Source organism: Mastomys coucha, unplaced genomic scaffold (assembly GCF_008632895.1).
Source record: "Mastomys coucha isolate ucsf_1 unplaced genomic scaffold, UCSF_Mcou_1 pScaffold19, whole genome shotgun sequence".
NCBI lineage: Eukaryota > Metazoa > Chordata > Mammalia > Rodentia > Muridae > Mastomys > Mastomys coucha.
In genome coordinates this window covers 14321001-14334385 of record NW_022196901.1, presented here as the reverse complement: position 1 = coordinate 14334385, position 13385 = coordinate 14321001, and the positions used below count along the sequence as shown (strand labels likewise).

Genomic DNA, 13385 nt, shown 5'->3' with positions numbered 1-13385 from the left:
TAGGATTAAAGGCGTGCGCCACCACTGCCCGGCGAATTCTCACTTTCTAAAGACCAAATGCATTTCTCCAATAGCCAGGACAGGCAGGGCAATATAATCATCAGGAGACTCAGCATAGACAGCAAGTTGAAAACCCTTAATAAAGACTCCATGCCTGACAATTATTTATATTATAAGAATTTAAATATAGAATGCCAAAACAGGGAATTTAAAAATTAAGTCTTCAATGGTAAAATAAAATTAAGACATATCACTGTCACCATACATCTAAGGAGCTGTTAAGAAACACATTTAAAGGTCATATTTTAGTTCAGAACAGAAGCTATCAGATATGTGATATTTTCACCAGGAACATAAGTGTCTATTCCACCAGTTGTTAATATTTAAGAGGCACTGGAGGTAACTGCAGCCACATTAGTAATATGTCAATCTCAGGCTCAGGTTTCTGAGTCCTAGCTTCAGGCCTCAGGGGCAGTTGTTTTGTTAGTAGGGGTTAACCTTTCTCAGTTGCTATGTATTGTGGTTAGCACTCTTAAAGAATAATAATCTCCAGTCTCTACTTTCTCTTGCTAGCCTAGTAATTTTCTAAACAATTAATTCTCTAGTTCATCCTCTTCCTCATTAAAATGCCATGCATTGTTTTATTTTCTAGTCTAAACCTTGTGTGACACTGTAAATGTTGCTTTATTTTCTCAGATGAAAGAATGAGATGAGAGCCATACCCAAGTTGTGCCAATACATGACGTGAGCTGAGCCCATAGTGTTTTTTTCCCTGTTCTATCTATCTATCTCTGGTTCAAGCCTGGCAGCTTCTAGCCTTCATACAATCTAATCTTCCAAGCCAACTGATTCAATCTGGCTTCTCTTGGCTTCTGATTGAACTGCTCTTCTTGGCCTCATACAAACTTTAGAAATATGTTCTAATCTTCTGGCTTCTTTTTATTCTCTGGATCATTCATTTTGTCTTTACCTATGTCTAGCTTGTTTTCTCTGAGACCCATCTTTGTAAAACTGTCCTGGAAAAACTGCCACACACACCACACCACCCCCTTTTTTTCTCTCATTGCTCTTAAGTAGCCTTTTTTTTCTGTCTGTTTTCATGAAAGCATATGCTAACTCCATCTCCAACTCATTCTGTCAAATCTTTCTCTGATCTATCACTTTGTCTGTCCCTCAATTAGATGTCACTTTCAAACATGGCAGCTTCCTTCTACAATCTAATCTTAAATTCATTGTTACGGATTAAAGACGTGTACTATGCCAGTCAGATCATACTCTAATCCAGAGATGTCTACATTCTGGCCAGATCATGAAGACCTAGAAGGTCTTTGGATGTGATGCCTTACCAGAGCAGCCATGTTGCAGGGTTAAAATTCCTTTACTTAATACATTATTAATTCTGGTTTGCTTTATGGAATAAATGGAAACAATAAAAAGAAAATAAAAGTTTGGCAAAAGTTAAGCTTAGCTCCAGACTCATTGAATTCTTAGAGACATAAGTTACTTATTGGACACTGGATTGTCACTGTGCATATAAAAATGAAAGTTTTAAGCCAGACTTGGGATATTAACCCAGAAATGGGAGCAAGGAGACAGGTAGGAGGGAAAAATGTTTTGATGGGATATGTGTTTCTAATGAAGGGAATGAGTAATTTGGCTCTGTGGCCAAAGATATGTAGGGGAATTGCTTAGGTATGATATCAATCCACAAGGGGCAGCTAAGCCTGTGCAAAGGTACCTACATTAACATGCAGAATTATCCTTTTCAACAAAAGAAGAGGCATTTCAGGAACTCTGTGGAAATGTTTCCATTGCTTCTGTTTTGCTGCCCTTTAAACAAGAATGAGAAAAGTCATGCCAATGTTGAGTAACATCTATTCACCTTGACATGGCCTTAGGGTGAACAATATTGCTGAGGTCACTGGAGAGCAGCCATTGAAATATGAACAATGAATAATCCCTGAAGAGTGTAGTTCTTGTTCACATTATAATTTACAACTTTTATATAAATACTAATCAGTATTGATAGGTATACCATCAATGTTCTGTGCTTTAGAGCCTTTCGGTATTTGGTTCAACCATGAGAGAAATCAGTTCTATAATGAGTGAAGATGTAACATGGTATAGCAAACAGATGGCTCTTGATATAAGACAGACAAAGGTTTGAATTTCTTCTCATGTGCTTACTGAATGTGTGATTTAGAGAAGGGTTTACTAGCTCTCCAGGAATAAGTTTGCTAGCTTGAAAAGGAAGGGCAATGGATTTTGCTGAATAAAACTACACAAAATACTTGTGCATAGGTAGTTTTTTAATGGTAATTCCTTTCCTTCTTTTCATCTTCTATCACTCCTGACATGATTAACAAAAGAAACACTTTTATGAAATTCTAATGTGATTAACTGGGAACCTGTATAATAGCTATTTATAAAGTTTTACATTATTATAATTTTGTGCATGAATTTAAAGTTTTAAATTTTATAGAGCTAAGTTTCTATAAGCAAAGTTCATGAAATTAAAAAAAGTTTTTAGATAATAAAGATAACTTTATATATTTATTCCTTCCTATATCAATACAGGAATGAAATACATACCAAATAAAATGTTTCGTTCCAAATAATTATCTTTAATATTTCTGACAATGACATTATAAAGAGAAAACAATTTAGAACTTGATTGATTAATGGCCAATTAGTAGGGTTGTGTCAAGATAAAAAAAAAAGTCTTGCATTGGATTCAGATCATGAATTCTACAATTTCTACAGCTATGCAAGCCTCTTAATTATATGCATAGTTTATCATCACTGTCAGCCAATTAGATGAGAATAATTGCATTTCTACCAAAAATGGGAAAGGACGAAAGCACACAGATTGGATTTGTGCTCTGCTTTTGTCTTGTCTTTGGAGAAGAGCGATCACTAACATGTGGAGCAGCACTCATAGCTACCCTCACTCCCAGGGAACTTGTGCAGATATCTGGTGACTTATTTATGTACAAAGTGACTTCTCTGAAAGCTTGTCTTTATGTAGGTAAACTGAATCAGAACTGGGAAGTACTCCAGTTCTCCATTCTGACCTGCCTAAAAAGTGAGGATTCTGGTGAAGGCTTTAATTGGATAGTCAATCCTACATTAGGCTTAACTTTCAGGTAGCCCATGTGAGAAAATCCACAGACTCTACTCAATTCTTCATTTGCCCTGTAAAATTTTGACTTCACTAAATTAGCATTGATTTAGTCTCCCATTTATTTTCATTCAGTCACATAAGTGACATTTTGTTTTGTTTTGTTTTGTTTTTTTGTTTTTCAAGACAGGGTTTCTCTGTATAGCCCTGGCTATCCTGGAACTCACTCTGTAGACCAGGCTGGCCTGGAACTCAGAAATCAACCTGCCTCTGCCTCCCAAATGCTGGGATTAAAGGTGTGTGTCACTACTGCCCAGCAGCAATCATATTTTCATAACAATATACCTCATGGTTCAGAGATCTTTATGTCACATTTCAATTCACTACACATTCAAAAGAGGAAAGCAATTTAAAATACCTTTGTATTTCTCATTATGTTTATTTTCTTATCCATTTACTGGGACTGGCCCCAATTTCAGATTCATGAATAGTGAAGGTAAATTTCAAGGAACATCAGAGTTATGATGGTATCTTTAACTTGACATTCATAGAAAAATTTGAAAGTACATGCATCACTGGTTTTTATCTGGAATTGCCCTTAATTTAAAGCTCACTCTTTATTTCTCCCTGAAGTATCTGCTGCTTTTGCTAGGCCTTCAACTTCCAAAAGCTGTTTATGCTTGATATCAAGGGCATCCCATCTTCAGAATAATTTAGTCAATTGGAAGAACTGATTTGAATAATGATAAAGAAATCCAGTAGAATCCAAAAACTACAGAGTTTTAGATGGAACAAGAGGAAACATTTTGCTTCATTTCAGCTCCTCACTTCCTTCCTGCTAGGCACAAAGGCTCATGCCTTTGCCAAAGTCCTATGGGTAGCTAGTAGCAGAATCTCTACAATTAATGGTCCTTGTTCTGATATGAGATTTTACCCATAGTTCCATGATAAGAAATAAGTAGAGGCAAGGTTTACTGCTCCTTGCTGTACACCTGGAATGCTAACTTGCTATGTACTGATAACTGATAACTACAGTACTTGTTAGTAGAATAGCAGTAACTGTAACCAGTAGCCCTTTCTCATTCACAATTTTGTTCAGGCATGTTTGAAGGAGATGTTACAGACCACAGTCTTCAAGTCTTATTTGCCTACTCTTTTCTTTCAGCTCTTTACATAATCACCCAATAGCTTGGTTTCTATTCATCGACATTGAAATCTAGGTTAGAATGACTTAATAGTCTTAATTAAAAAATATGGATATATAAATGAGACATGTTGGCCTTATATTCTAGCACACAGGGCTATGAGATTGAAACATTCAAGGTGTATATTCTTGGTGCCCTTAAAAGAAGGCTACTTTTTATTCAAAGTGGTGTTTGGCTTTCTAGGAGAGGATAAACTGCATTAATCATTTGCATTCCCTTATTCTTAGAGCAGTGGCTGGGGATATTTGATGTCCAAGGTTGTATTTCTACCTACCAACTGTATCAATGTCCTACAAGCTCTGGAGGAGTCTCTTTCTCTTATAATGAGTAAAGAGATAAAGGCAAACCACATGAAAAAGTCAGATCACAGAAAGGGAAAAGAAACTAATGTAGATAGGGCAAATGGAATTTTAAGTGGTTGGCATCAATAAAAATTGTACTCAGTATTTATTGCTTTGCTTTTGTGCTGGATGCATTCCTTTACTTTCACATTGAAGCTTTGTGGTGTTAAATGGATAAGTCAATGTAATCACTTATAATTTTCCTTGACTTCAGATGCCGAGTAAGAAACTGAACCTTATAATTAAATTAAGGATTTAGTTATTAATTTCTCAAAAAGAGAATATATCCCCCCAACCAAACCAATGCATTACACTCTAACCAAGAAGACAGATTTGTTTTGTTCAATGACTAGAAGAAAATATTTCTGGAATTGTTTAATAAGACTATTTACTCTTACTAAAATAATAAATATCTCCTCTATGGTGGGAGAAAAGAGACTCATTAGACTCAGAAATTAAGTGTAATTTATAAGGCTTAGGAAGTAACTAAAGCACATGAGATCCATTCTTCTCTACCCTCAATTACATAAGCAGTGACAATTACTGGGAATGAGAAACTATCCAATTGGTGTAATTGGGCCAGCAGCAGGGATCCAACTTCAATGCCAGTCAGTCATCATCCACACTAGATTTATTTTTTTTCCAGTGACACTGCTGTCTTTGAATAAGTTAGGCTCCTGCAGAAAACTTCAATAAACTCACTCATTCACTAAGAGTTTGGATAGAATTGTGCATTTAGTTTGTTATCATTGCTTATTTACTCAAAGATCCTCAGGAAATGTCACACATATGTTTATGTAGCTGACTTATGACTAAGTCTTTATATTCTCAGAAAGAGAGATTCAGTTTAATCCATCATCCTGTAAAATCATAACATGTTTAGGTAATACACCAGGCAGGTACCCATCTCAGTGAGGAGAATGAATGGATTCTTGGCAGTACCTGTTACTGCTCAGAACCCTTTGAATTTCTCCTTTATCACTAAGTCTTCCAGGATAGAATATAAATTTCTCAAGAAATCTGCTTGTATTTGTTTCTAGATTTCTTTTCCTTTGCCTTCAGATGCTAATAGCCATAGTTATTCAGTAATAATACTCATTTTTAACACTTAGTACCAAATATAATTAGTTTATTTTTAAAAATCAAATACATTTTTTTTCAAAAAACAAAAAGTTGGCAAATTTATCTGAAATAATTGTGATGGAATATGATTCATACTCTAAAAGCAGCTTCAAATCAGATTTTCTAAATGTATGACTCTTGAGAATATAAGAATAAAGTTTTATAATAAACATTAGTTGAAGTACAGTTGGATTAAAATGCAATGGAATTGGATGATTCTACCCTTATTGTTCTATGTCTAAGTGTTGCTCAAATTAACACGATGGTCAGGCCCAATAACTGAAAGATATGCTGAGAATTTTGTCATATTCTTGATCATTTTCAACTAAATGAAATTCCTTTCCTTGAGGAAAAATAGTCTTGTCTGTTTGGTAATATAAGTTTTAGGTTGCTATCTCTCTCCATCTGACTTTATGCATAAAAATGTTTCTTTACCATGAAGACTAGCAATAAATAAAATTCTATACCTACAGAAAGTATCACCTTATTCAGGAGCACATATTTGTACAATTCTAAATTGCAATGTACAAATAACGACTATGGTACTTGTTAGTAAAATAGCAGGAAATATAATCAGTAGGTTTATTATTATTATTATTATTATTATTATTATTATTATTATTATCTTGTTGAGACAGGGTTTCTCTGTGTAGCCCTGGTTGTCCTGGAACTCACTCTGTAGATCATGCTGGCCTCGAACTCAGAAATTCGCCTGCCTCTGCCTCCCAAGTGCTGGGATTAAAGGCGTGCGCCACCACTGCCCGGTCTATTATTATTATTATTATTATTAATCACCATTTTGTTCAGGTGTTTGAAGGAGACACTGATGTAAATTTAAAATTTAAAAGTCTAGAAAGGAAATTAGAGTGTAAAAATATGGCTTATGTTACAAGAAATTCTGCTTCATTCCGTACAGCAGAGATACTGGACCCTGTCTCACAGTTCCCATGCTTCATGATCAGCCAGCCACACCCTAACAGCCCTTTCTGCTGTCATCTTCTATGAGTTCACAGTTAGCAAACGGGGTGCTGCTTCATTGAATATCTGTAATTTTGGTGTGTTGGTGATTACTCTTAACAGATCATTTTTCATAACTTTTATATAGCCAGTATTTGTTCTGTGGAAGGCAAATTTCATAAGCATCAAAACATCAAAATGTATACTAAACTTTTGCTATTATATCCTTGACAATTTTTCTTAGTTTGGCCTAGCTTTACAAACTTAAGCTACTTAAATATATGGAAACATTATTGTGATTCATGTCTAGGTGAGATCTTCAACAAAAGTGATTTCTTTTGTACCTTACATATTTAATCATATTTGGTTTTATGTAATACTTTTTACTTTAGCTTTATTGATTTGTCTTTTACTATATATTAATATTTCACACTTCAAATAAATTTAAAATATTTCCTATTAACACCATCTCAACATGACAGTGTGATCTTGAGAGAGAGAGAGAGAGAGAGAGAGAGAGAGAGAGACAGAGACAGAGACAGAGACAGAGAGAGACAGAGAGAGAGTGAGGCATAGCCTCAAATATCTCCCAGTTCATCTTGTAGCTTAAAAATTGGTCAGTGAAACCATTTTCCACATTATGTGGTCTGATAGGGAAAAGTATATGAGACATGTCTGTGCTCAGCCTTTTATCATACACTATTTGTCTTTAACACAGAGAGGGAAAGGACAGGAACATTGTCAATAAATTGGAGTGATTACTTTTTCTCTTCTTTAAGAACCATAGTGAAATTAACCAGTTTGTTGATTAGTCTCAAAATTAAATATATACAATATTATCCTCATTAGACTATTAGAACCAAATAATTTTCATTTTGAGTACTTATTTCACCAACTTCCACATATACCTTTGAGTTTATGCTGTCCCAGGATTAGTATTTGCTATCTTAACTTTGTACTTTTAGGATGCCGTAAATAAATGATCCTAATTTAGAGGTTCTCAAGTCATATTTTATATACTACCAGAGTAATTAGAATTTGATGTAATGGATGTTCTAAACTCTTACATCCCTTATCTGTACACATCTTTTTCTGGTTAGTCTTTATCATAGTCTAAGGTACAAAAGGGTTATCTCATCATCCTTCACTCATTTCTACTTCGGTTCAGTCATGCACAATCTTAATACTGTAAAGATTTGTTTATAGTATACATTTAAAGACAGCTAACTTTTACTTTTTGTAGTCAGGGTCCCTTAAACACATATTTTTTTCTATTAGTTGTATACTTAGCAGCAAGGAACACTTAAAGAAGTTGGTTAATGTATAAAAATGTGAGACTGTTTAGGCTCTACACAAAATATAGAACCAGTTGTTGGAGACCTTTCCTTTGTGATCAGATTTGAACAAATAGTAAATTGATGACATCAGAGATGATGCTTGCAGCTGTTTGTGATCTGCACATAGTTTATGCAAAACAATAATGCCTGCACAAACTAAACCAAAAGGCTAAATATAAGCAACCCTTGATTCTGAAAACCAACTAAGGATATTTTATATTATTTATAGGCAAAAACCAGTGGAGACCAATATTTATCTCCCTCCTTCCCTTCATTAGCTCAGAACTTGGCCACATCCTGAGGCAGACTTCCTTAAGGTGTTTATAGAGAACTCAATTGTTTACAACTGGATTTGAGGAAAAGTGTGCCCCCCCCCCAGTGAGATGGGTTTGCATGGATGCATAACACAGAGCTCTGACACACATGCTGAGCACTAAGAAAGGTTAGCTTTAGGAGTTTGATCTCCTTTTCTTCTAGTTGCAGTTGTTGGGGGCAACCCATGGAGGAAGCACAGTTACTGAGTTAGCTCTACTTTTGTCAAGACAAATACAATTCACCTTACATGATCAAACTGCTGATTCTCTTGCTTGCATGCACTTACTAACAGTCTATTTCTAGTGCCACTGTTCTATTAAACAAGAGGTGACAATAGTCACATTGATATATGTATGCAGAGGATCCAAAATGAAATTCAATAACGAATGCCAACAAACGGACTGCATACACTTACAAGTTTCTAAGCAATGGTAGGATTTTCCATACTACGGGTACATTTTACTGCATACTCTCTGAAAACATCTGAGTACTTTGTTAAAAGACTTAAGGAGTGAAGTGTAGACTGTCCAGGGCTAGATCCTCAGTGTGAAAGCAATTTTTAATAGTACAAACAAGAATCATCTTCATATCAGATACTTCTTCACTATTATGTCAAATTAAAAGCACTGTTAACACATGGTGTTATTGGAATTGGCTATTAGAAGTGGTGGCTGCAAAATCAAAGAGCGATTGCTTCCCGATTCTCTTCAGATCCCTTGAGTTTCTAATCATTTCCTTTACAGGCATTACTCAAGGACCTCTAATTGAATTCATGACCTTGAACTAGAATGGCTTCTTGAAGCTCTCTAGGTTCACTCATAAATCCTGTTATTTTACCCTTATATTTATTTCCTCCTTCATAGTCTCTCCTTGGTTCTCTAAAGAAAGATGCTTTGAAATGTTAATTAGCTAATGCAAAAGTCTTCCCATTGTCATCATATTTAACTGGGATTTTCTTATTTATGCCACTGTCTTAGCAAGAACTACATATATTCCTGATGTCAGCCTCTTATCTATTTCCTTCAGCTTTTAACACAACAAAGTGCCTGGCCTCTTTCTTTAGTATTTCAAGTCTTCCTTCTTTCTTGTCACAAAAGATAAATTCACCTGGATGCACTGACAGCATCAAGGCCTTGAGAGTGCGTCCACCCGTTTCCTTATAAGCAGTCCAGTCACTTTAATCCATCTTCTGCCCATCACTTGAATGTCAAACTCAAGTTTAAGAGTGTACTTTTCTCAGCATGAAGTTTCAAAGCAAGAGTGCAGTGTCTAGTCACTTACAAACACATACAGAGTAGGAATCATTTTGACCAACATGATGTCAATTACCAAGTGTTTATAGGATAACTATATTATGACATTATTTTGATGATTATTCAAATCTGACTGACAATGACAAGATCCCACCCATTCCCAAATGCATGTTGATTAAAAACTCAGGGGTTTCTGGTCTACCTTCACATCATTGTGTGTTTTAATATAAGCTTTCATTTATTTCACTTTCAAAAATGCTGGTGATTTAACTGGATGGAATCATTTTTGTCTTATTTGTTTAATTTATTCTAATTAAGGTTTTTGTCTAATTTTAAGGGCACCAGAGCTAATAGTTTTGAGTTTATCCATCTTTAGGACTCTTTAGGACATAACTAAACAAAAATCAATACACACCAACAGATCAGAATTTCTAGAGAGCGTGGATGGCTTTTGGCAGTCAAATGTCTTGCTTGAAGAAAGAGGATTTTGATATATATAAAGGGTCTGGGACTTGAGTCAGAATTCATATGTCCTAATCAAAAAACAGGAACTAGGACTAAGAAGTTGTTTTGTAAATTATGTCAGTTTACCCACTCTTCTTTTTAAAAGGGATTTCTAGAGGCTGCATATAAAAGTCTAAGCCAGTATATAGCACCATCACTCCTGAGAGAGTAACGGAACATGTTACATTTATGTCTCATTCTATATTTTCTTCTTTTCTTTTCTTTTTTAAGCTTGGGGGGACTTCTTGTTGCAAAGTCTACCATTCATAAGGATTTTAACCAAGGAATTTGTAATCACCTGTCTCCTGGTGTGGAGATCTGTCTCAGTCACGATTCAAGAATTAATGAAAGTCTGGCCTAGAATCAATATTATCAATACTAATGTGAGTAGTATAACTAAAATATACTTATAACTTAAAAATAATAAATTTTTGTATGATCTTATCATGCACCACAAACCATAGTTATAAGCATTTGCTTTTATAGTTTATATCTCAAATTCGATTCCAACTCCAATTGTCCATAAAATATCTATGTGACAGTATTTCAATTGAATATTAAGTATATAGCGGAAAATTTATCTGCTTATCACAGAAAGAAAAGAATGTTGACTTGGTACTCACATGGCACTGTGCGGAGGTAGAGGTTGTCACGGATGATTTGCTGTAGTTCGTGGTCAACAGAACCCTTCTGAAATCTTAGGTTGAGGTAGTGACGAAGATCTTTATCAACAATTCCTCCTAAAATAACAGAATTTCTTCATAAAATATTTGGAAAATGTAATGAGGATACAATTTGACTTATTATGAATACATTAATAAATTATATAAAAGATGAATTATTTTCAGTCACTACTTTGATGTCTAAAGCATTTGTTACCATGATAACAAGTAAGTGTCTTCTAGGTATATACCTAGTAACTTGTATCTTTATTTTTTGTTTAGATTATAGTTTTTATTATGGTAGGATATTGGTTAATACTGAGCTAGCACTGAATTATCCATGATGTATCTCACTCTGGGCTGAAAGGCTCTTTATTTCTTCATTGCCATTGCTTTTTACCTCAAACTCTGCTAATCACCATTCTAATTCTGTCTGCTTCAGTAAATGTGATTGCTCCAGAAATCGCATGGAAAGGGAATGATATAATATTTACTTTTTGTTACACTCTTATTTATTCAGCAAAAAAACTTCTAAGCTTGAATTTGTTTAGGTTATTTAAGGTTCTATGGAAATAAAGTGAGATAAAAAGTTACAAGAACGAGTACATAAATATTGATGATTTTCTTCCCTCCATGAAATAAATCTAAGTGATTTCTCTGTTTTGTAATATATGTGCAGCAGTATTAGTAAAGTTTGAACAGCTTTTGTTCTTTGCCAACAAATAACTTAAATATGTTTGCTATGTTAATTTAATGAAAAAATAGGGCTGTGGCTTTAAAAAGCCAATGAAGAGGTCTATTGAATATTAAGTTAAGTTAATGATAAACTTTATTAACTTATGAATATTTATCTTAAGATGCTTTCTAGCTTTGAATGGAAAAGTTAGAAAGCAAAATCCTGGGAGTTCTAGAGTCAGCTGAGGAGGGACTGCTCTCAGAAAGAATCTAGGGAGTCAGCTGAGGGACTGCTCTCAGAAAGGATCCAGGGAGTCAGCTGAGGGACTGCTCTCAGAAAGGATCCAGGGAGTCAGCTGAGGGACTGCTGTCATAAAAGACCCAGGTTTGGTTCTCTGTGCCCACATGACAGTCTAGAACTACCTTCACATGTTCCTTCACATATGTGGTACACACACCCACACACGCACACACACATGCATAAATAATAAATAAATGGGTTTTTAAAACCAAAATTTACACAGGAATACTGTAAATTCTTGTGTTTTCAAGAGATAACACTAAGGCAAGTGATGTGTGACGACTGTTGTTGGTTGTTAACTTGACTACACCTGCAATTTACTAAAACACCAGTGGCTGGGGTGCACCATTGAGTGTGAACTTCTTAATTGAATCAATTGACTTGGGAAGACCCACCCTCAATGGGGTGTACCTTTTGATGGTAACATATAAAAAGGACATGAAAGACAGAAGCTCTTAATTTGCTTAACTGGTATTAAAGGCTTCTTTGCGATTCAGAGATATACTAAAAGCCAGTTGACATATCCAGTCTTGTGGACTGAATAAGTACAGGTTTTTAAAAATTTCTGTTGGGAGAGAGCCATTATTGGACTAGCTGTACACACACACACACACACACACACACACACACACACACGCACACGTGGATTTAAATATGTTTAAAATTTTTATTTAAATACATATATATGTGTATATATATGAATTTAGATGTTTAAATTTTTAATTTAAACATATTTATATATGTGTATATAGGTGGCTTTGTGTCAACTTGGAGCAAACTGGAGTCATCAGAGAGTAAGGAGCTTCACTGAGGAAATGAGATCCAGCTGCTGTAAAAATATTTTATCAATTAGTGATCAGTGGGGGAGGACCCAGCCCATGGTGGGTGGTGGCATTCCTGAGCTGATAGTGCTGTGTTCTACAAGAAAGCAGGCTGAGCAAACCATATGGAGCATAGTAGTAAACAGCATTCCTCCATGGCCTCTGCATCAGCTCCTGTCTCCAAATTTCTGCCTTGTTTGAGTTCCTGTCCTGACTTCCTTTGGTGATGAACAGCAGTGCGAAAGTGTAAGCTGAATAAACCCTTTCAACTTGCTCTTTGGTTATGGTGTTTCATTGAAGCAATGGAAACTCTAACTATATGTATACACATACACATATATGTTATATTTGTATGTAAATAGAGCATTATATATATATTATATATATATATAATATATATATATATTCACTCTATTAGTTTTGTTCTTTAAGGAGCCCTGAATATTACATGATGCAAAAAAATTACAGTTAAAGATAATGGGAAACTATAGTAGACTTCAAACATATTCTCTACCAATTCTTTAATATCTCAGATTTCACAAATATGTGCACCAGCTTTGTCACATGAAATAGCATGATGTAGGGGTGCAGTTATGTAACACACTTTCCTTGTAAATTATTTCAGCATATTTATTTACATTCATTGCAAAATTTCTGAACACTTCAAAATGTAATTCACAGTAACATTCTACAGAAAACCATTTTAACTGATTCAACAATCAAAATTCACACTCCCAAATATGTATTTGAGGATGCAGCTTCTTTTTTTTT

The 13385-nt window shown here is 34.9% G+C and overlaps 1 protein-coding gene and 1 pseudogene across 9 annotated transcripts in view; one reads left to right on the top strand and one right to left on the bottom strand.

Annotated features, from left to right (window-relative positions):
* Nucleotides 1–13385, bottom strand: part of Magi2 (membrane associated guanylate kinase, WW and PDZ domain containing 2) — a 1461753-nt gene that overhangs the window by 1007823 nt on the left and 440545 nt on the right. For all 9 annotated transcript variants that reach the window (XM_031380053.1, XM_031380052.1, XM_031380051.1 and 6 more), the window contains exon 2: nucleotides 10779–10895. In XM_031380053.1, the coding sequence (XP_031235913.1) occupies nucleotides 10779–10895 (117 nt within the window). The remainder of the gene's footprint in view (nucleotides 1–10778; nucleotides 10896–13385) is intronic.
* The window catches only part of LOC116097605, a 5242-nt pseudogene continuing 2892 nt past the window's right edge, over nucleotides 11036–13385 (top strand).